The sequence below is a fragment of the Somniosus microcephalus genome, chromosome 20, assembly GCF_052327205.1.
Source record: "Somniosus microcephalus isolate GS21.2 chromosome 20, FLI_Smic_1.0, whole genome shotgun sequence".
Classification (NCBI taxonomy): domain Eukaryota; kingdom Metazoa; phylum Chordata; class Chondrichthyes; order Squaliformes; family Somniosidae; genus Somniosus; species Somniosus microcephalus.
In genome coordinates this window covers 79047607-79069473 of record NC_141006.1, presented here as the reverse complement: position 1 = coordinate 79069473, position 21867 = coordinate 79047607, and the positions used below count along the sequence as shown (strand labels likewise).

General features: G+C 47.7%; 1 protein-coding gene across 5 annotated transcripts in view; it reads left to right on the top strand.

Moving 5' to 3' along the window:
- The first annotated feature begins 1854 nt into the window (after positions 1–1854).
- Positions 1855–21867, top strand: part of pacrg (PARK2 co-regulated) — a 394611-nt gene continuing 374598 nt past the window's right edge. Inside the window, exons 1-2 of one of the 5 annotated variants that reach the window (XM_085963068.1) lie at positions 1855–2140; positions 2229–2530. In XM_085963068.1, coding sequence (XP_085819194.1) covers positions 2408–2530 — 123 coding nt within the window. In that variant the 5' untranslated portion in view covers positions 1855–2140; positions 2229–2407. Of the gene's footprint in view, positions 2141–2198; positions 2531–21867 lie in introns of those variants that run through there. The other 4 variants (XM_085963070.1, XM_085963069.1, XM_085963066.1 and 1 more) reach the window with 4 other exon arrangements.

Genomic DNA, 21867 nt, shown 5'->3' with positions numbered 1-21867 from the left:
CTTGTGCACGGTTCAGGAGGAGCGAGTGGCGGTGGCTGCTGCCGTTCCTGTGTCCGCTGGCCAGCGTGGCTCCTGCCTCTTAAAGATACTGTCCTGACAGGGTCTTCTTACCCATAGAAATTGGTGCGTGAGCAGAATGATCTACATGGGCCACCTGTGACCGTGCAAGACCCACTGCGAGGTCTGCTGAGGAATAGAGAGCAATCCACTCATTGGGATTTGTGCATTCAAGGATGGAGCTGCAGTGAAGCTGCCATGGAGCCTGAGGCAATTCTTGTGGCCTCTACGGCACAGCCTTTAGTGGCACAGGTGATAAGCACAATGGGAGCATTTTTCACCAGAGCTCATATTGCTGCTATAGCGGCCTTGGGCGTAAATGTTAAGAACTTGCGCTTATCCAGCTTCAGCATGCTGGGAGATTGCTTCGAAACAATGCCAAGGCAGGGATTCACCGACCTCATAGCTGCTCAAAGTTCTACTCTCACACAGACCGTTGGACTTGCTGAGGGAATGCTCAGCACCGGGCACTTGTCCATCGTAGCAATGCATCAGGCAGCTGTCCCTCAAGGTGCACCAGGTACAAATGTTGTTTTCATACATGGTGCACTGGCGTTCTCGGCTGTATTGGTGTTTCAGCAGCTACTTCCTTCCAGTCGGTGCCGCCCTCTTACTCTGGCCTGTCTGAGGGACTCTGCTCCATGCTGCGACCTCTTTGCAGAATGCAGCAGCTGACAATGATCCATGGGGGGGCTTGTACTGCAGTGTATCCTGATCTGTTGTCAGTGGTGTGAATGTATAATCAGCCTCACTGTATCTGCACGGAGCCTGAGGCATCCTCCCACTCTTCCTCCCCTTTCAACAACAACAACAACAACTTGTATTTATATAGCGCCTTTAATGTAGTAAAGCGTCCCAAGGTGCTTCACAGGAGTATTTTAAGACAAAAAAATTGACACCGAGCCACTTAAGGATAATTTAGGGCAGGTGACCAAACGCTTGGTCAAAGAGGTAGGTTTTAAGGAGCATCTTAAAGGAGGAAAGAGAGGTAGAGAGGCGGAGAGGTTTAGGGAGGGAATTCCAGAGCTTAGGGCCCAGGCAACAGAAGGCACGGCCACCAATGGTTGAGTGATTATAATCAGGGATGCTCAAGAGGGCAGAATTAGAGGAGCGCAGATATCTCGGGGAGTTGTGGGGCTGGAGGAGGTTACAGAGATAGGGAGAGGCGAGGCCATGGAGGGGATTTGAAAACAAGGATGAGAATTTTGAAATCGAGGTGCTGCTCAACCGGGAGCCAATGTAGGTCAGCGAGCACAGGGGTGATGGGTAAACGTTAGTCTGGCACAGCTGATTGGCATAAAATAAAAGCCTTGTATGAGCCAACAGGGAAACAGGCACTGGCCTGCATGACTCTGAGCTGGTGGTCCCAGACCAGCTGCATGTTGATACAGTGGAAACGCTTTCAGCTTTTGCAGGTTGCAGTATGAAGCCCGAATGGCCACATAGGTGCAATGAGCGCCCTCACTGCACACTGGCAGAATTGTGCAGCCCTCTCAATATACCTGTGCTGGTCAATGGCAACTGTGATGAAGCCTTTGGCTAGCTAGACCCTAAACTCTGCAATGACCTCCCTAAACCTCTCCGCCTCTCTCTCCTCCTTTAAGGTGCTCCATAAAACCTACCTCGTTGACCCAGTTTTTGTTCACCTGTCCCAATAGGTCCTTATGTGGCTCGGTGTTAGACTTTGTCTGATAATCGCTCCTGTGAAACGCCCTGGGACGTTTGATTACCTTAAAAGGCGCTGTATAAATGCAAGTTGTTGTTGTGGTCCGGTTTAATATTACAGAGGGCTGGAACCCCGAGCAACTGGAACTGCGAATTGCCCCAATCCAGGGAGGCAATGTTCAGCCATGAGCTTCATTGCAGTATCCAGGGAAACCGGGTGAACAGCAATCTCAGCCCAGCCCCACTGAGGGTGAAGGAGGCAGATTGGAGCTCGGTCACTCTCCAGTCCAGACCAGGTGCTGGAACCTGTTGCCATATTGCTGACCTCCCAGTTAACGTTTAGTTTTGCAGCCCGGTTGTTCACTCAGTGGAACAGGAAGCGAAAGAAACCTTGAGAAACAAACTTGGAAAAGTGCTGGTAAATAATCTCACAAAGCTACAGGGGGCGGGGCGAGTGGGGTGGGTGTAATTTCCTTCCTTTGACTCACTTTTTAACATCATTTTAGACTCAAACAAGAACATCTTTCACTAAAGTGTTCGGAAATGACGTTTGCTGTTACTGTCAGTCGCTTGGCAACAGCTCCTTGGTGCAAACACATCGTGAGATCCCAGTTCGAGCCTGGAGCTCCAGAACCTGTCCTGTTACTGCTTCTCTCTCTCTCTCTCTCTCTCTCCCTCCCTGTTCATGGGCTCAGTTGCAGACCGCAAGGCGACTTCTTCGCTCCACCAGCCGGGAAGAATGAAAACCCTGAGAGCCCAGAGAGTCACTGCTCTCACACTGCAGCCTCCCAACATCAACAAGTCAATTGTAAGTCAATGTCTCTCAATCGCTGCTATTTTTGGTATTTTAACAAACAGCAAAAAAAAAATGGTGTCCCTCTTTTCACCAGATCTGCCTGTTTAATAAAACTTAAATCTGCAACTGGCTTCACGATAATAACCCCTTGCACTATTTGGAGTCTGAGGACAATGTTAATTAAAAAGGAGATTGCTGTTTGGGACTGAGGTTGGATGTGCACAGTAATACATGAATAGCAATGAGTTCCAGGGCAGTAATTCAGTTGAGTGGGTTTAATGTAATAAACTGTGTGATTCAAGCTCAAATATTTGGAGCAAGTCCAAATTTAGATTCCTGTCTTAAAATTGTCAGTGCAGGACAGTTACATTTTATAATACTAGTAAAATCTGACATTACAACAGTGACTACACTTCAAAAGCACTTTATTGGCTGTAAAGCGCTTTGGGACATCCAAGGTCGTGAAAGGCGCTATAAAAATGCAAGTCTTTCTTTAATTTTAGTGCACCTCTGTGGCATTGCTCACAATCAGTTTACATTCTTTTATAAAATGAATTAGAAAAAAATAGCATTTCTATAGCGCCTTTCACGACCTCAGGACATCCCAAAGCGCTTTACAGCCAATGAAGTACTTTTTGAAGTGTAGTCACTGTTGTAATGTAGGAAATGCGGCAGCCAATTTGCGCACAGCAAGATCCCACAAACAGCAATGTGATAATGACCAGATCATCTGTTTTAGTGATGTTGGTTGTGGGATAAATATTGGCCCCAGGACACCGGGGAGAACTCCCCTGCTCTTCTTCAAAATAGTGCCATGGGATCTTTTACATCCACCTGAAGAGGACAGACAGGGCCTCTGTTTAACATCTCATCTGAAAAACGGCACCTCTGACAGTGCAGCACTCCCTCAGCACTGCACTGGAGTGTCAGCCTAGATTTTTGTGCTCAAATCTCTGGGGTGGGCCTTGAACCCACAACCTTCTGTCAGAGGCGAGAGTGCTGCCCACTGAGCCATGGCTGACATCTGACATGTATTGTGTCGTTCATAATGTATGCTGCCAGTAAGTTGGAGAAGTGACCCTTCAAGGAAGTAAAGTGTAATCTGTTCACTAAACACCCACAGATCACTCAGAGTTTATCGGGTTTGTAAATTGAAGTGTATTTGTCGGTTTCAGGTTGTAACTGAGAAGCGTTTTAATATTGTTCCGCACTGGTCCCAAACTGTGACGTCTGCAGTGTGACCTCGTCCCTGCAGACATACGTTAGTGCGAGCAACGTCGCAGGCGATCCACTAACATGGATGATATGCTATCTTCTAAAGACAGGTGCATCATACCATGCAGTGCACAATGTATTCTGCTGCTCCCAGTTAAGCAGCACCTCGATTTCAAAATTCTCTTCCTTGTTTTCAAATCCCTCCATGGCCTCACCCCTCCCTATCTCTAACCTTCTTCAGCCCCACAACCCACCAAGATCTCTGCGCTCCTCATTTTCTGCCCTCTTGAGCATCCCTGATTATAATTGCGCCACCATTGGTGGCCGTGCCTTCTGTTGCCTGGGCCCTAAGCTCTGGAATTCCCTCCCTAAACCTCTCTACCTCTCTTTCCTCCTTTAAGACGCTCCTTAAAACCCATCTCTTTGACCAAGCTTTTGGTCACCTGCCCTAATTTCTCCTTATGTGGCTCGGTGTCAAAGTTTTTGTCTTAAAATACTCCTGTGAAGCACTTTGGAACATTTAGCCGAGGCATAGAATATAAGAGCAGGGAGGTTATGATGGAGCTGTACAAAACATAAGAACATAAGAAATAGGAGCAGGAGTAGGCCAATCGGCCCCTCGAGCCTGCTCCGCCATTCAATAAGATCATGGCTGATCTGATCCTAACTGCCAATCCACTATCACAGAACCATCTCCTGCATCTAACAGAATTAGACACACGAAATAGGAGCAGGATCAGGCTACACGGCCCCTGGGCCCGCTCCGCTACCCACAGGGCCATGACCGATCCGAACCTAGACTCATGTCCAAATTCCTGCCCGTTCCCCGTAATCCTTAATTCCCTTTACTTCTAGGAAACTGTCTATTTCTGTTTTAAATTTATGTAATGATGTAGCTTCTACAGCTTTTTGGGGCAGCATATTCCATGGACCTACCACCCTCTGAGTGAAGTAGTTCCTCCTCATCTCAGTTTTGAAAGAGCAGCCCCTTATTCTAAGACTATGCCCCCTAGTTCTAGTTTCACCCATCATCGGGAACATCTTCCCCGCATCCACCCGATCCAACCCCTTCACAATCTTATATGTTTCAATAAGATCGCCTCTCATTCTTCTGAACTCCAATGAGTAGAGTCCCAATCTACTCAACCTCTCCTCATATGTCCATCCCCTCATCCCCGGGATTAACCGAGTGAACCTTCTTTGTACTGACTCGAGAGCAAGTATGTCCTTTCTTAAGTATGGACACCAAAACTGTATGCAGTATTCCAGGTGCAGTCTCACCAATACCTTGTACAACTGAAGCAATACCTATTTTTATAGCAATGAAAGCCAACATTCCATTGGCCTTCTTAATCACTTGCTGCACCTGCATACTAACCTTTTGAGTTTCGTGCACCAGGACCCCCAGATCCCTTTGTACCTCAGTACTTTCCAGTTTCTTGCCATTAAGATAATAACTTGCTCTACGATTTTTCCTGCCAAAGTGCATAACCTCACACTTTCCAGTATTGTATTCCATCTGCCAAATCTCTGCCCACTTACTTAGCCTGTCGATGTCCCCTTGCAGGTTTTTTATGTCCTCCTCACTCACTACTTTCCCTCCCATCTTAGTATCATCTGCAAACTTTGATATGTTACACTCGGTCCCCTCCTCCAAATCGTTAATATAGATTGTAAAGAGTTGGGGACCCAGCACTGACCCCTGCAGAACACCACTAGTTACTGATTGCCAGTCTGAGAATGAACCATTTATCCCAACTCTCTGCCTTCTGTTAGATAGCCAATCCTCTATCCATGCCAGAATATTACCCCCAATCCCGTGATTTTTTATCTTAAGCAATAATCTTTTGTGTGGCACCTTGTCAAATGCCTTTTGGAAGTCTAAATACACTACGTCCACTGGTTCCCCTTTATCCACCCTATATGTTACTTCCTCAAAGAACTCCAGCAAATTTGTCAAACATGACTTCCCCTTCATAAAACCATGCTGACTTTGTCCTATTAAATTATGATTATCCAAATGTCCTGTTACTGTCTCCTTAATAATGGACTCCAAAATTTTACCTACCACAGATGTTAGGCTAACCGGTCTATAGTTTCCAGCCTTCTGTCTACTGCCCTTTTTAAATAAGGGTGTTACATTAGCAGTTTTCCAGTCTGCCGGGACCATTGCCGAGTCCAGGGAGTTTTGGAAAATTATTACCAATGCACCCACAATCCCTACCGCCACTTCCCTCAAGACCCTAGGATGTAAGCCATCAGGCCCAGGTGATTTATCCGCCTTGAGTCCCATTATTTTACTGAGTACCACTTCCTTAGTGATTTTCATCGTGTTTAGCTCCTCCCCCCCCTTTAGCCCCCTGTTTGTCCAATGTTGGGATATTCTTAGTGTCTTCTACTGTAAAGACTGATATAAAATATTCATTCAGTGTTTTTGCCATCTCCATATTTCCCACCATTAATTTCCCAGTCCCATCCTCTAAGGGACCAACATTTACTTTAGCCACCCTTTTTCTTTTTATATAACTATAAAAACTCTTACTATCTGTTTTTATATTTTTTGCTAATTTACTTTCATAATCTATCTTCCCTTTCTTAATCAATCAACGCTAGTTAGGCCACAGCTGGAATACTGTGTGCAGTTCTGGTCGCCACATTATAGGAAGGATGTGATTGCTTTGGAGAGGGTGCAGAGGAGATTCACCCGGATGTTACCTGGGCTGGAGCGCTTCAGCTATGAAGAGAGACTGGGCAGGCTGGGGTTGTTTTCCTTGGAGCAGAGAAGGCTGAGGGGGGACCTGATTGAGGTGTACAAAATTATGAGGGGCATAGATAGGGTAGATAGAAAGGAACTTTTTCCCTTAGTAGAGGGGTCAATAACAAGGGGGCATAGTTTCAAGGTAAGGGGCAGGAGGTTTAGAGGGGATTTGAGGAAGAACTTTATCACCCAGAGGGTGGTTGGAATCTGGAACTCACTGCCTGAAAGGGTGGTAGAGGCAGGAACCCTCACAACATTCAAGAAGCATTTGGATGAGCACTTGAAATGCCATAGCATACAAGGCTACGGACCAAATGCTGGAAAATGGGATTAGATTAGGCAGGGCTTGATGGCCGGCGCGGACGCGATGGGCCGAAGGGCCTATTTCTGTGCTGTATAACTCTATGACTCTATTTTACTATGTTAAAGGTGCTATATAAATGCAAGTTGTTGCTGTTGTTGTTGCTAAGATAAATCTGTTTTTCATGAAGGTCACGAAATCTCATTGCTATCATGTAAGGTGAGGTGTGCAGAGCCTTGGGCGCTAACCTCTTATAAGCAGAAATTAACATATAGTAACATAACATAACTGAATAAACCATCTGTGTACATGCAATAGAGACACAATCCATTGCACACACAGCCAGAGCGTGAGCAGGAACTGGTAGTGGCAGTTCCCTTGTGAAACACTTTCACTCCTGGAAGGAGCAGCTGGAGATGTCCCCTCCCCTTGTAGTGCGGGTGCACAGTGCAGTCAAAGTGCTAGTGCTGGTGTAGTGTTAATATGGCAGCGGGTTTGCTCGGCCTTCAGAAACATGCAGGCCCCTCTTCTACACCAGTGATGTTGCCACGACTGCTTGCACTCTCTCGTCAGCTGAAGGCAGTGATACAGGAGGCTAGGAGTGATCATGCAGGCATCTCCACACCCATCCACAGTCACCTACAGTGCCATTGTCACAGAGTGCTTCCCAAGGAGCACTAGCACCTCAGCACAGGTCCTCTTCACCTGGTGACGATAGTACAACACAAAGTCAGAGGGTGGGCCCAGGACAGCCTACAGACAGAGCCATTGGCTGTTCGTGGAGGTCCATGCCGCTACTCTTACTCTACTGCTACATAGTTACCTAGTATTTACAGCACAGAAACAGGCCATTCGGCCCAACTGGTCCATGTCAGTGTTTGTGCTCCACACGAGCCTCCCCTCACCCTTCATCCAACCCCATCAACATAATCTGTTTTATTCTCCCTCATGTACTTATCCAGCTTCCCCTTAAATGCATCTATGCTATTCGCCTCAGCCACTCCCTGTGGTAGCGAGTACTGCTGCTCAACAGGGAAGGAAATAAAGAAATAAAGAAAGAACCTACATTTCTATAGCGCCTTTCACGCCCTCAGGATGTCGCAAATGCCTTCCAACCAATGAAGTTGGAATGTAGTTACTGTTGTAATGCAGAAAACTTGGCAAATGGAAACCTCTGGAAAGGAGAATGCTGGAATATGTTGTGGGCACGGACCGCACACTCGGCTCCCTAGAGTTTGAGTGCCAGTCTGAGAATCCAGATGGCAAACGTTTTCTCTGTAGGTGCCGGACAGGTGCAGCAGCTACAGGCAAGAACCGCTTGCACTTTTTCTGCCCTAGGCCATTTGCATGGCTTGGGTGAGCTGCCAAACCCTCTCCCTGTCTGGGCCTTGTGCCTGTACATCAGGCAGGTAACAGGAGCACAGCTGCACACGTGCGCTCCTGGCTCTCCACCACCGGAGCCTCCTGCCTGTTTAAAACTCACTCACATCATCTTCTGCCTCACCGGAAGTACCATCGCAGATCGATCAGTTCATGGGGCGGAGGGTCTGTGAGCAGGCTCTTGAGCCAGATATATTCAGGCGCCTCCACCCTGGGGCATCCAATGGATGGAGCCCTCGGAAAATGATGTGGAATGCACTGGCTGATGGGGCGGTGGAAGCAGATTCAATCATAACTTTCAAAAGGGAAATTGGATAAATACTCGAAGGGGTAAAATTCACAGGGCTACGGGGAAAGAGCAGGGGGGAGTGGAACTAATTGGAGAGCTCGTTCAAAGAGCCGGCACAGGCACGATGGGCCGAATGGCTTCCTTCTGTGCTGTGTCATTCTATGATTCTGTAACAAGACACTTGCAAAATAAAAATTCATCTAAAGTTCTTATGTCCAGCAATTGCTGGGACTGGGTCTGACACCATTGGCACAAGGCCCAACACCCAGGAGAGAAATGAGCCCCAGTTGCTTCGACACTATTGATGTGGAACAATGTCATGAATGTCTGGAAAGAGAAAGTAGAATATGATTGGAGCTAGGAGATCCACTTAACCCTTGATTTGTATTTTATCATAATTTTAAAATAATTTTATGATAAACTACTGAACATATGTTAGTAATATAGTTGAACAAATCATTTAAAAAAGCAATATTCAGTTTTATTTGCTGTTAAATTATATTTCACAGTAATATGGAATCATCAAATGTATTCATTCAAATTAATACTTTTTGCTTAAAATTGTAAATTGAAATTTTCACCATTTTCTTTTCAAGATATTTGTTGAAGTTTCATTGCGGAACTGGCATAACAAGAATTGATCAAGGCAAAAATATTTATGTTAAAAATAATATTAATTATGGGTGCAAGTTTTCTCAGCGGGATTATATTTCCAATACTGAGGGTCATCCTTCTCAAATTTTGATCCGTCATTTTCATTCGAATCTATAATCAAGCCTCTCGTGACTTTCTGTGCTCCTGTGAGATATGCAATCTCACAGTATCTGCGCTTTTATTCAATAAAATAATTTGTCTTAACACGTGCTGAAACTCCATTTCTTTTCCCAGATAATTAGAAGGGGACAAGAATGACAGTTTCTTAATCTAAATAAAAGATATAATCACAGCAACACTCATATTTCATTGATATAGGAGAGTGCTAATAATATGTTCGGGGCATACATTTTCTAATATATTGCTTAAAAGCTGATGCTTATCAAACAAGGCAATTTTTCATCTCCAGAAAGTAATTGTTTAAATAAAAAATCCTTTTTTACCGTGAAGGACAAACGCTGATAAATAGGCTCCAATCTTCCAAGGCTGTGTCTGTAGTGCGGACCCTCATGGGCTGAGGGAGGGGCAGGAAATCTGACTGAAGGCTGCCTGCGGCTGGTTCATGGTGCGTCTGATTTCCCATCCAGCAATTTCTGTGCACAGTTCCACCACCGGCGCACCGTGGCTGCAGTGTGTACCATCTACAAGATGCACTGCAGCAACTCGCCAAGGCTTCTTTGGCAGCGCCTCCCAAACCCGCAACCTCTACCAGCTAGAAGGACAAGGGCAGCAGGCGCATGGGAACACCACCGTCCCCAAGTTCCCCTCCAAGTCACATACACCATCCTGACTTGGAATTATATCGGCCGTTCCTTCATCACCGCTGGGTCAAAATCCTGGAACTCCCTCCCTAACAACATTGTGGGAGTACTGTAAAGTCTGTGGGTTGTTTAGTTAATTAATGCACAGACTCCAAGAGTAACTTAAAACAGGACTTTACTATTCGAAGGTCAGGGCGAATCTGCCAAATAATCCTGACACAGCACTTATATACCGGTGTGGTCACCGTCGGTATTACAGTATACAGAAGCCAACAAAGTAGTGCCACACCTAAAATAGTTCTCTTAAAGGTGAACGGTTACATACAATGATTTTCTTAAAGGTAGACGGAGACATACACTACAATCCTCCCTTTTTAGCTTACAACATACTTAGTCCCCCATTAAACATAACATATATTCAACTTCATGTAAAACAATTCACAGGTATAATCTATGCGGGAAACAGTTTACAGATTCAGTCTCTGCGGGAACAGTTCACAGATTCAGTCTCTGGTCTTGACTCGGTCCGAACAACATCTCTGTGGTGTAGCCGGTTCACATTGCTAGCGTGACTCATCCAATAGTCTTTCCCTTGACTTAACAGCTTGAACTTCCGTCCTGCTGAACCAGCAGTGCTGACTTTTACAAACAGCTGGGCTGCCTTGGTAATTTTTCCTACTTGCCAACTGATTTGGCTCCCTTCATAGGGCCCACGTACATGATCTGGTAGAAGTGATAATGATTTAGATGGTTATCACTTTCTGCTTCGTCTTTTTCTTTTCTGCTTCTTGGAGACTCTCGGGGCTCCCTTATCAGCTGCCAGCTGTAGCGCCACCATCTCCCTATGTTCCTTAGATTTTAAGTGCTTCATCCTGATTTCTGCACTTTGGGAGTTTTCATCACAAGCTGGGCAGACCAAGTCCTCGTAATATTCCGTGTCACTCAACAGGTCATGGTAATATTCGGTGTCGTCCTGAACTAGTCTAGCGAGAGGGCCTGCTACTTCTTCCTTACCCAACCGGACGTTAGCCGACTGTTGTTCCCTCCCTAGACATCTTTCCTGAAGAGACTTCTTCATGCGTTCATATTCATCCCGCTCTTCCTGGGTTTCCTGCCAATCCTTCACTAATGACCTCATTTGTGATTCCAATACTTCCCCTTCCATCGGGGATTGATTGATCGGGCTATTCAATCCTTCTACTGGAGCAGCTGTTTCAACATTCTGTAGTTCACATTGACGTGATTCAGCGTACTTTCGACAGCCCCGTAAAATCTGTGTTGCAACCTCAACTATTCCCCAAACTTTTGAGAGCTCCGAACCCCTTCCCTTTGAAGATTGAAGCTCGTGTTCAAATGGTTCCCCTTGCAGAGTCTTGTCTCTCAGCATATGAAGGAGTTGGCTGACCGTTAACTCTTCCACGGGGACCCTGTGGATCAGAGTCTTCTCCATTTCATCCACCTTTTCCTCCAATGCTTTCACCTTTTTTTCCTCTTGTACTTTGGCTTTAAGCGCTCGGAGAAGTTGCGCCTTGATGCTCTCTAGCTCATGTTCAGGGGCCATTCTTACAGTCTCTGTGTTTCTTACAGTTGCCTTTTCTTCCACTGAAAGAATTCCCAGTTGAATCTGTTCTTCAAGTTGTTGAACCTCGGTCATTGCCGCCTCATATTTGTCTTGGGTTTCCTTCAATATTTTTATGAGTTCTTGGACATCTTGACTTTTATGTTCTGCCATGTCTTACACCTCTTATTTCTCATCTATGGATGGAACTTCTACCGATGAGTCTGTCTTGGCCTTGAGCTCATTAAGAATTTCCTGCAGCCTTTGGACTTCTTGTTCATGTTCAACCTTTAGTTGCTCATATGCTTCCACTGAAACTAGCTTTTCGGAGGTTGCCGAGTTAACCCCCTCCAGGATTGTAGCCTGGGCCTGTTCATACTGTTCCTTCAACTTCTCAAACTCTGCTTGTAAGGAGTCGTAGAGAAGAACTGGAATAAAATCCTGGCTTCCTGAAGATTCCTCTTCATTTGCTTCTTTCTGCAAATATTCTAACTCCTGAACATCATAAGGGAGATGTGATCGGTGATTGGTCACGATGGCTCTATGGTCGCTCTCTGCTTGAGCTAGCTGCTTCTGTTGTCTTTCCAGATTCTCCCATTCGGTGTCATAGAACTTTTTCATTGTTTTCATCTCTTGTACGAGACGGTAACTCAATTGTTCTAATTGTTGTCGTGATTTGAAATAAAGTTGAGTCCGAGCTCGGTGTTCTTCCGTCATGGATATGTCCTTAAACTGAACAGACTCAGAATTCTCTGTCAAACTATGTTGTCGTTGTTTGGTGGAGATCTGTTCTGAAACTTTGTCCTTCTCTGGAGCATAAGCCTTTCTGCATGCCTTCGTTTTTCCAACCTTAGTCAGCAAGTCCATTTTAGCCTTGTCTTTCACATTTGGGTTGGTCTTATCGTCATCCGATTCAGAATCTGAGCTGATTGTCTGCACCGAGTCCTCACTCGTTATGGCTTTTAGATAGTGCCATTCCATGTCTATTTTCTTGATCCACTCCCGTCCTAGAAGTGGTGGTCCTCCCTCAGGTAGTACGTATAAGTTCATTCTTGGGTGTTCTTTACCCCTATCTCTCACCTTGACTCTTATCTTTCCCATGGGGTATACTTTATGCCCCGTGTATGTCTGCAATACGAACTTGGTATCTCTTAAGGGTATATCTGAGAATAGCTGGTGGTAATCCCTTCGATTTATGACTGATAGAGCTGATCCAGTGTCCAACTCCATTTTCACTTGGACTCCAGCTATTTTTAGCATGACCCAGATAGTTTGTAGGTCAGCTTCCTTACTCACATTGTGAATTCTCAGACTACCCAGCTCCTGGCCGTTTGGGTCTGAGTCTGAATTCTGTTCGTCTGAACTCTTCTCAGCCACCTTGTGTACCTTGTTGTACTTTTCCTGTGATGGCTTCCTTTGGTTGTTGGTCCTTTGGTTGTTGGTCTTCTTCCCTGACCGGCATACCTTAGCTATGTGACCCAGTTTGCCACATTTCCTACATTCCTGGTTCTTAAACCAGCATTGGTTCTGGTCGTGTGTTGTCTTCCCACAACGATAGCATTTTGTTGTTGTCGAGGTAATTTGATCCACACTTAGTGCTGCTGTCTTTAGCTGCATTTCCGCAGTTCCCTTCGCTGCGGCTTCGTGCGATGCTGCAATAAGGACAGCCCTGTCAAGTGTAAGGTCGTTCTCTTCGAGTAGTCGCTTTTGCGTTCCTTCCTTTGCCAACCCGCACCCGAACTTGTCTCGCAATGCCTCTGTCAGATTCCCTCCAAACTGGCAGTATTTCGCTAGTCTACGCAGTTCGACCAAGTATTCTGCGTTGCTTTCGTCTTTCCGTTGCGTTCTCGCATAGAATTTGAATCGTTCCGCCAACATCAACGGTGTGGGGTTCAAGTGATCCTTCAGAACAGCCACAATATCATCGAAAGTCTGATCCGCCGGTTTAGCCGGTGATAGTAGATGCTTCAAGAGCCCGTATGTCTTCGCGCCCATCGAGTTTAGCAAGGTTATAGCTTTGTCATCATCTTCTATACGTGGCCCAGTCTTCTACCTCGGAATTAAAATCGTTGATGTTACCACGCTTAGGCATCTTCCTCTCTTCCTGATAACACCACGGATTATTTCTTTAAATTTTCTTTTTTTTTCAAGATGGCGGTTCCCGCGAAGATGGCGGTTTCCCGCGCTTATCTTCTCTCCCCGCCCACTTCAATGGCGGTTCCCCGCTTCTGTATTCTTCTCCGCCTAATGGCGGCTTCCTGCGTTTCTTCCCCTGGTGGGAGGGGTACACTTTCCCCACGGGCGACAGCCGCTGGCTTTCAGGTTCACAGCCTGCGCGTCGGCTTCAGTGCTTTCCCTTTTCTCGGCAGGGCAACCGGCGCTGGGTACACCCCGTTGACGGCGAACAGTTTCAGCCGCTGAGCTGGCTCTCGCTCAGTTCCCCTTGCTCGGGCTCTGTCTCTCTCCCGCTCGCTCGGCTCTACCGGCGCTGGGTACACCCCGTTGACGGAGAACAGTTTCAGCCGCTGGACTGGCTCTCGCTCAGTCTCCCTTGGTCGGCTCTGCTTCTCCCGCTCGCTCGGCTCCCAATCGCGCCTCCCAGCCCTCTCGCAGTCCGGTGCTTCCCTCCCCGGCTGCGGCTGAGTTTATCTCTTCCCGCGCCTACGTTCCCGGTCGCAGCGCTTCGTGGCTTCGGTCGCTGCCCGGCCTTTTTCGCCGGTCGCGGTCTAGCTGTCTCACGACGCCGTTGCGTCCCCCAGCCTGTCTGTACCGCGACTTCCTTGCTCCACGCTGCCCCAGTCTCAGCGCCTCTGGGCCCGACTTCTGTCCGGCTCCTTTCCCCCCCGACCGTGGTCGAGTGCACCGCCCTTATCCTCCGGTTATTCTTTTTACTTTCCCTTACTCACAGTCACCGTGGCCGCCTTGCTTCTCGTGCTGATCGGCTCACTCCTCACCGTGGCAGAAGGGACATTCAGTGCCTGTTGCTGATGGAAGTTTTTGTCTCTAAATTCTTCCTCCTTTCTAGTTCTGCAGCCTCGAGTTTTTTCCCAGCAGAACGACGAGGGCGGTTGCCTCTTCTCGACGCTCGTTAACTGCTTCGGACGTATTGTTGCCGCAGGGTACGATCGGACTCGTCGCCACTGTAAAGTCTGTGGGTTGTTTAGTTAATTAATGCACAGACTCCAAGAGTAACTTAAAACAGGACTTTACTATTCGAAGGTCAGGGCGAATCTGCCAAATACTCCTGACACAGCACTTATATACCGGTGTGGTCACCGTCGGTATTACAGTATACAGAAGCCAACAAAGTAGTGCCACACCTAAAATAGTTCTCTTAAAGGTGAACGGTTACATACAATGATTTTCTTAAAGGTAGACGGAGACATACACTACAAGTACCTTCACCACACGGACTGCAGCGGTTCAAGAAGGCAGCTCACCACCACCACCTCAAAGACAATTAGGGATGGGCAATAAATGCTGGACTTGCCAGCGACGCCCACATCCCATGAATGAAAAAAAGGTTGAGGCCCTGCTAATGGCACGTGTGGGTCTTGGCTGGATTCTCTTTTCTATTTGAACTGGGTCTCTCACCAAAACTCCCGACTACAGGAGATAATTGAGGTAAGAGTATTTTTACTTCAGCCTACACTGTGTTGCTCGCCTCTTTTACAATAACACATTGTAGATCCTGGACTCTAACCTATTCAAACAGTCTTCTTAAAGATAGGTACCTTTCATGGTTGTCTAAAACGTTTTCTGGTCAACGTTGCTCTCGTTTGACCTAGGCTTTTGTTTTTGTTGTTGGGAACTCTGACAATGTTCCATTTGGGTTTTTTTTCTCTCTGCCAGTATTCGCTTTCAGTATTCGTGTTTGCTGGGACCGCATCGATGGCAATGTATAACGTGCTGAGGATGGGCATTCCTTGCCAAGTCACGAAGGTGCTGGCTTCAGATGAGGATGGGGAGCTCATGAGGGGTCACCAAATACACTTGAGGCGTTCTGTCTGCACCCGTCGTTACCGCAGGTCCCTCATTTGTAGACACCTCCACATGTACTTGGAGATGCCAGCAGATGCCTAACTTCGCCACCTCCACTTCACAAGACAGCCTTTTACATGGCTGTACCATCGGCTGCAGGATGGCATGCAGGCAACATCTGGAATGGGGACAGCACTCTGTGCAGAGGTGAAGGTTGCCACATCATGGATCTTTTCGAGCCACCCCAGGGACATGTCATGTCAGGTAGTCTCCAACACACAATTGTGTCAAGCAAGTGACAGACGTTGTTTGCAAGGGGCAACACCGTCATTACTTTGCCTGTGGGAAGGAGACAACAGCTGGATCGGGTGCGAGGCTTTCACCAAGAAGTAGGTTCCACTCAAGTGCAAGTTGTCATTGGCAACACCCCTGTGGGCATCAGTGTTCTTCATATCAACTTTATGGCCGACAGGCAAAGAAAGAGCATGCACTCAATCAATGCTCAGGGGCAGCTGGCTACAAAAATATTGCTGCGTGTCTCAACGGTTGTTATTCAGAAAGCAGGCATGATGATATCAGTAAGCAGCAGTCCATGGGGGCTGGGAATAGCTATTAGGAGATCAGGGCTAACCTCTGCCCCCATAGCTCATGATCCTATAGAAAAACGCACTTTGTCAGAGGAGTGCTTCAGGCCAGAAGCCTGAACATCTGTTTGCTAACCCAGGTTTGCCATCTCCACCTGCAAGACAACTACACCATCCAGCTTTGGCACAACAAAAGAGTGCGCAAAAGGGCAACAGTTATGTACAATACATGAAATGGCCTTTCCCAGAGGGCATGGGAGTTCCCAGCTTGGGGTTCATGCCCAGCTTGCGGTTCGTGCCATCCTTGATGGGCCACACAAGAATTGTGTGTAACAGTGAGGAGCACACTTGCCATTATCTTCCACTTGATCAACAAACGTCTTCCTCATTTGCAGCCATGTGCCAGAAACCAGTGTCCTCAATGTTGCTTTAACTGGAGGGTAGCCTTCATGCGCAAATGGGGACACCCTCTTTCTCGTATATCTTCTGCAGCGAAACCTCTAACTCTTCAGTGTTACCCACATGCTCCACAGGACCATTGTGGTCAATTACTCCACTTTGATGTCTCCGCTAAAAACATCCCCTTTACTTGGTTAGCAACATCCTTTAAAACCTGCTCCCTTGTCTGGTTTTCTGATCAGCCAAGTGTGCTACAGGCTGAGCTCCTTGGGAAAGCCTTTTCAGCATCTGTAGTCCCATCGGCACATCAGGCCAGGCCAGTGTGCGCTGGACCAATTCAACTCCACTGTTCCCATGAGCAAAACATTGGGACTAAAGCCTAATGCTCATTTCTTCAGTTCACAGGGCTTGGATGAGAATCTGTTCAGGGAAGGAGTCTCAGTAAACTGGCTCTATACTATTCACTGCTGTCACTGCTGTACTGATCCTTTGGAACTTGCTCCCTTGTTAAACTCCGGGTCATAGCTGCAGTAGTGAACTTAATAGTTTTCAGTTTGACTGCTGTTGCTCCAGCTCCTCATTAATGAGCTGAGCAGCGTCTGAACAGGCAGGAACTGGTTTTCCTGCTCACTCTTCACAACGTTAGGAATCATCAGATCAGCACGATGTTATGTATTGTGTGTTCTCCTCCCACCTGTGGTGGCGCTGTCACAGGAGATAAATGGTTGGGTGTTCTCTGTTAAGTTTAGCTCTCTTTGTTCGGAACTCTCCAGAACTTCCTTTCCTTCCAATAAAGCACTTCATGTTTGAATCTCTGAGTTCTGAGTCCTAAATTGTGTCTAGGTAGAAAGGTACCGACACAACAAGTGGCAAAGAGGAGCGGATGAATCTGTGTACGTTACGGGTGCAGTGAGTAAACAGAAAATTTAATTTGAAATGTGAGATGGCTACTATATTAGGAAACATCGGTGATTTTGATGAAAATGTGGTGCAATGGAGCGCTTATACGGAACGTTTTGACTATTTTGTATTGGCGAATGCGGTGGCAAATGAAAAGGTCGTGCCTACCTTTTTGAGTGTAATGGGGCCGAAGATATTCAATTTACTTCGCAGCCTCGTGCAGCCAGATAAGCCAGGAACTAAAACATATAAGCAACTAGTGGAAATTCTTGGAGCACATTTTTCACCAAAACCTCTGGTTATTGCTGAGAGATTTAGATTTCACAAACGGAATCAAGAGGAGGGGGAATCAGTGACGATGTTTATTGCTGCTTTAAAAAGGTTGTCGGAACACTGCCAGTTCAAGGAGGTGCTGAATGACACCATTAGAGACAGACTTGTGTGTGGTCTGCAAAATGCAGCCACACAGAAGCGACTTCTTACTGAGGACAACCTTACTCTTGAAAAGGCCATTGAAGTTAGTGTCTCCATGGAGATGGCGGAAAAGGAGGCTCACCAGTTGAGTTCAACAGGGAGAGTTCACAAGGTGTCGTCTGAACCTAAAGGTGCGCGGAACGGCACATGTTACCGTTGTGGGAAAACGGGCCATCACGCTAATGACTGCTGGTGTACGGAGCTGGAATGCCGAAATTGTGGCAAAAAGGGTCACATTGAACGCGCCTGTAGAGGTAAAAAAAGAACAGACAGAGCTGGGAAGCATGGAAGCAAAATGTCTGTATTTGGACAAGAGAGGAAAAAGAGTGTTCATTCAGTGCAGTATGATGGAACAAGCAAAACAGAGGGGAGTGACACCTCTGAGGAAGAAGAGGTGCACATACTGATGGTTGCAGGTGATTCAAATGGCTACTGGGTGTCACCACTGGTGGAGGGACAATCAGTGCGGATGGAGGTGGACACAGGCGCGGCTGTGTCCCTTGTTTCAGACACTGTCTACAACAAAATGCTAAAGCATCTTACCCTTCAGCCAACAAACATTGTGCTAAAGACGTATACCGGCGAACCTGTGGCCATGAGAGGCGTCATTGAGGTGACAGTTAAATTGAACGGACAGACTGCAAAACTGCCACTATATGTGGTAAAGGGAAATTACCCATCACTACTGGGACGTGCGTGGCTAGAGAAAATCACGCTGGACTGGCCTGCAGTCCGCATGATGTCAAAAGGGGAGTCAGGTCTGACTGCAGTGTTAAACAAACATGCAGAACTCTTCAATGGGGAACTTGGGAGCATGAAAAAGATCAGCGTGAGACTGGACATTAAACCTGACAGCAAGCCGAAGTTTCACAAAGCCCGACCTGTACCCTATGCAATTAGGCCAAAAGTTGAGGCTAACTTGGAGGCCTTAGTCGAGAATAGAGTCCTGGAGCCTGTGAGCGTGAGCAAATGTGAGCAAATGGGCCACACCCATTGTTCCTGTCCTGCAAAAGGATGGATCTGCGGGGATTTTAAAGTGACTATTAACCCGGTGCTGTCTGCGGAACAGTACCCTCTTCCCCTCATTGATGATCTTTTTACGGGCCTGGCCGGAGGGCAAAAGTTCAGCAAAATAGACTTATGCCGGGCTTATCTACAAATGCATGTTGATGGCAAATCAAAGGAGCTGCTGACAATTGTGACACACAAGGGGCTATACAAGTACTGCTGCCTTCCGTTTGGAATTACGTCGGCCCCTGCTCTATTCCAAAGGGCAATGGATCAGATTTTGAGTGGACTGCCAGGAGTCCAGTGCTACCTGGATGACATCCTTGTCACTGGGACAAATGAGGAGGATCATCTTCTGAACTTGGATGCGACATTACAACGACTGAAAGAGTATGGACTCAGAGTTCGTAAAGACAAATGTGAATTCTTTCAGTCTTCAGTTGAGTACCTGGGGCATGTGATTGACGCTACTGGCCTGCATAAGGCGCTGTCAAAGGTCAAGGCGATCGTGGAGGCCCCAGCACCCCAGAATGTGAGCCAGTTACGTTCATTTCTGAGGCTACTTAACTACTATGGGAAGTTTATTCCAGACTTAGCAACATTGCTGAAGCCGTTACATCAGTTGCTATGTCAAGGTAAAACATGGAAATGGACTGAACTGTGCAACGAAGCTTTCGCCCAAGCAAAGAAAGCATTGCTGAAATCGGAGGTCCTGACACACTTCGACCCAAAGCTACCCGTGCAACTAGCATGTGATGCATCACCATATGGTGTGGGAGCAGTCATATCCCACATCATGCCTTCAGGTGAAGAGAAACCTATCGCCTTCGCATCACGCACCTTGAACAAGGCCAAGAGTAACTATGCGCAGATCGAGCGCGAGGCCTTGGGAATCATTTTTGGAATTCAAAAATTTCATCAGTACCTGTTTGGGAGAAGGTTCACACTCCTGACGGACCACCATCCATTGACTTCAATCTTCGGGCCCCACACCGGAATTCCATCTCTCGCTGCAAGCAGGATGCAAAGGTGGGCTTTACTGTTGTCAGGACACACATACGACATCAAATATCGCAAATCAGACTTGCACGGCAACGCAGACGGTCTCTCGAGGCTACACTTGCCTGTTACTCCCCCAGAGCCTCGTCAGATAGACATCTTCTACTTTAGACAAGTGCAGGGAGCACCTGTCACTGCAGTTTAGGTGCGAAGGTACACCCGCAACGATCCAGTCCTGTCTGAGGTAATGGACGATGTCATTCGAGGGAGAGCTATAGGAGATTCTCCTAGTTTGAAACCTTACGTTTCAAAAAGAAATGAGCTCTCCGTCCAGGCAGGTTGTCTTCTTTGGGGACGCCGTGTCATCATTCCGCCACCTCTGAGGGAACCTATGTGGTAAACCACTGTTATAGTTATCACTGTATATTGTTCTCACTGTTCTCACTGTCACATCACTACACGAGGTCGCCTCTTGTCGCACTGTTATACCTGGGCTGACCACCTCCGACTCCGCCCATTACCTGCCCAGGTATAAAGGTAGCTGACTGGCTAGTATTCCTCCCTGTTGGATCGGATCACCCACGAGGGTGGGCTCTGTTATTTAGCCAATAAAAACCTTCAGTTACGTTCTTAACTCGTCGCCTTTTATTGGACTAATTGATAGGCATATCAATTTTATTGACTAAATTTTAAAGATGTCTGATAATGAACAGCAACAGCAAGGAGCTCACCCAGCAGCACAGCAACAGCAGCCTCCAGACAACGGGCCACACCAGCCGGCTTGGCTGCAAGCCTTGAAACCACCATACCTGGATCTAAACCCACAGGCACCAAACTCAGCCAACGACTTCAAACACTGGCTGGACTGCTTCGAATCGTACCTGGAGGAAGCCGTCGTCCCTCAGAGATCCAAACTAAGAGTCCTGAAAGCCCAAGCGAGCCCGAGAGTATATACACTCATCCAGGACATGACTACGTACGACGACGCCATCAACCTACTGAAACAGCAGTACCGGAGCCCGGTAAACTACATGTACACTAGGCATCTCTTAAGATCTCGCCAGCAACAGCCAGGAGAATCGATAGCTGAATTTTCACGAGCGCTGAGACAACTCGGCAGGAACTGTGACTTTAAAGCGGTGACGGCTACTGCGAACATGGAAGACAATGTCCGCGACGCCTTGGTGAGAGGCCTACGTTCCGACTACACACGGCAAAGACTGCTTGAAGCTAAGGACATAGACCTGGACAAGGCCGAAGCCCTCGCCCTCACCCTAGAGGCCACCCAGCAAGACCAGGAAGCGTTTGCCAGGTACTATTCGCGACCCTGGGACTCGGGCCCGACCCCCACCCCACCACCCTTCACAGCGCTGCCCCCGGGACCTACCTCAGCGTCTGCATCACGGATCCGACCGGGCCCGCTAGCCCCGGTACCGGCCCCGACATCAGGCAACCCCGATCGGGCCGCTGGCTGCTTCTTTTGCGGCCAGGAGAAGCATCCGAGGTCGCGCTGCCCAGCCAAAAACTCGACCTGCAAAACCTGCCTCAAGAAAGGCCACTTCTCCAAGGCCTGCAGAAGCAAATCCTCAGAAGCCAGCAGTGCCTCATGCGAACCCTGGGGGCGGCCATCTTTGTGCGGGGCAGCCGAAGCCTGCAGAGCCTCATGGGAAAACCAGGGGCGGCCATCTTTGTGCGGGGCAGCCGAAGCCTGCAGAGCCTCATGGGAAAACCAGGGGCGGCCATCTTTGTGCGGGGCAGCCGAAGCCTGCAGAGCCTCATGGGAACAGCAGGGGCGGCCATCTTTGTGCGGGGCAAACGATTTAAACAGAGCCTCATGTGAACTACGGGGGCCGCCATCTTCGCCGCCATCTTGTCATGACAACGACGCGCTCATCTACACCCTAGCTTCCGTGACCCTGGATCAAGCCCGCCCGCACCACCTGGCCAGCTCAATGATGGACATCAAAGTCAACGGCCACGCCACGACCTGCCTGTTCGACAGCGGAAGCACGGAGAGCTTCATCCACCCAGACACGGTGAGCCACTACTCCCTCCCCGTCCTGCCAACGCGCAGCCGCATCTCGATGG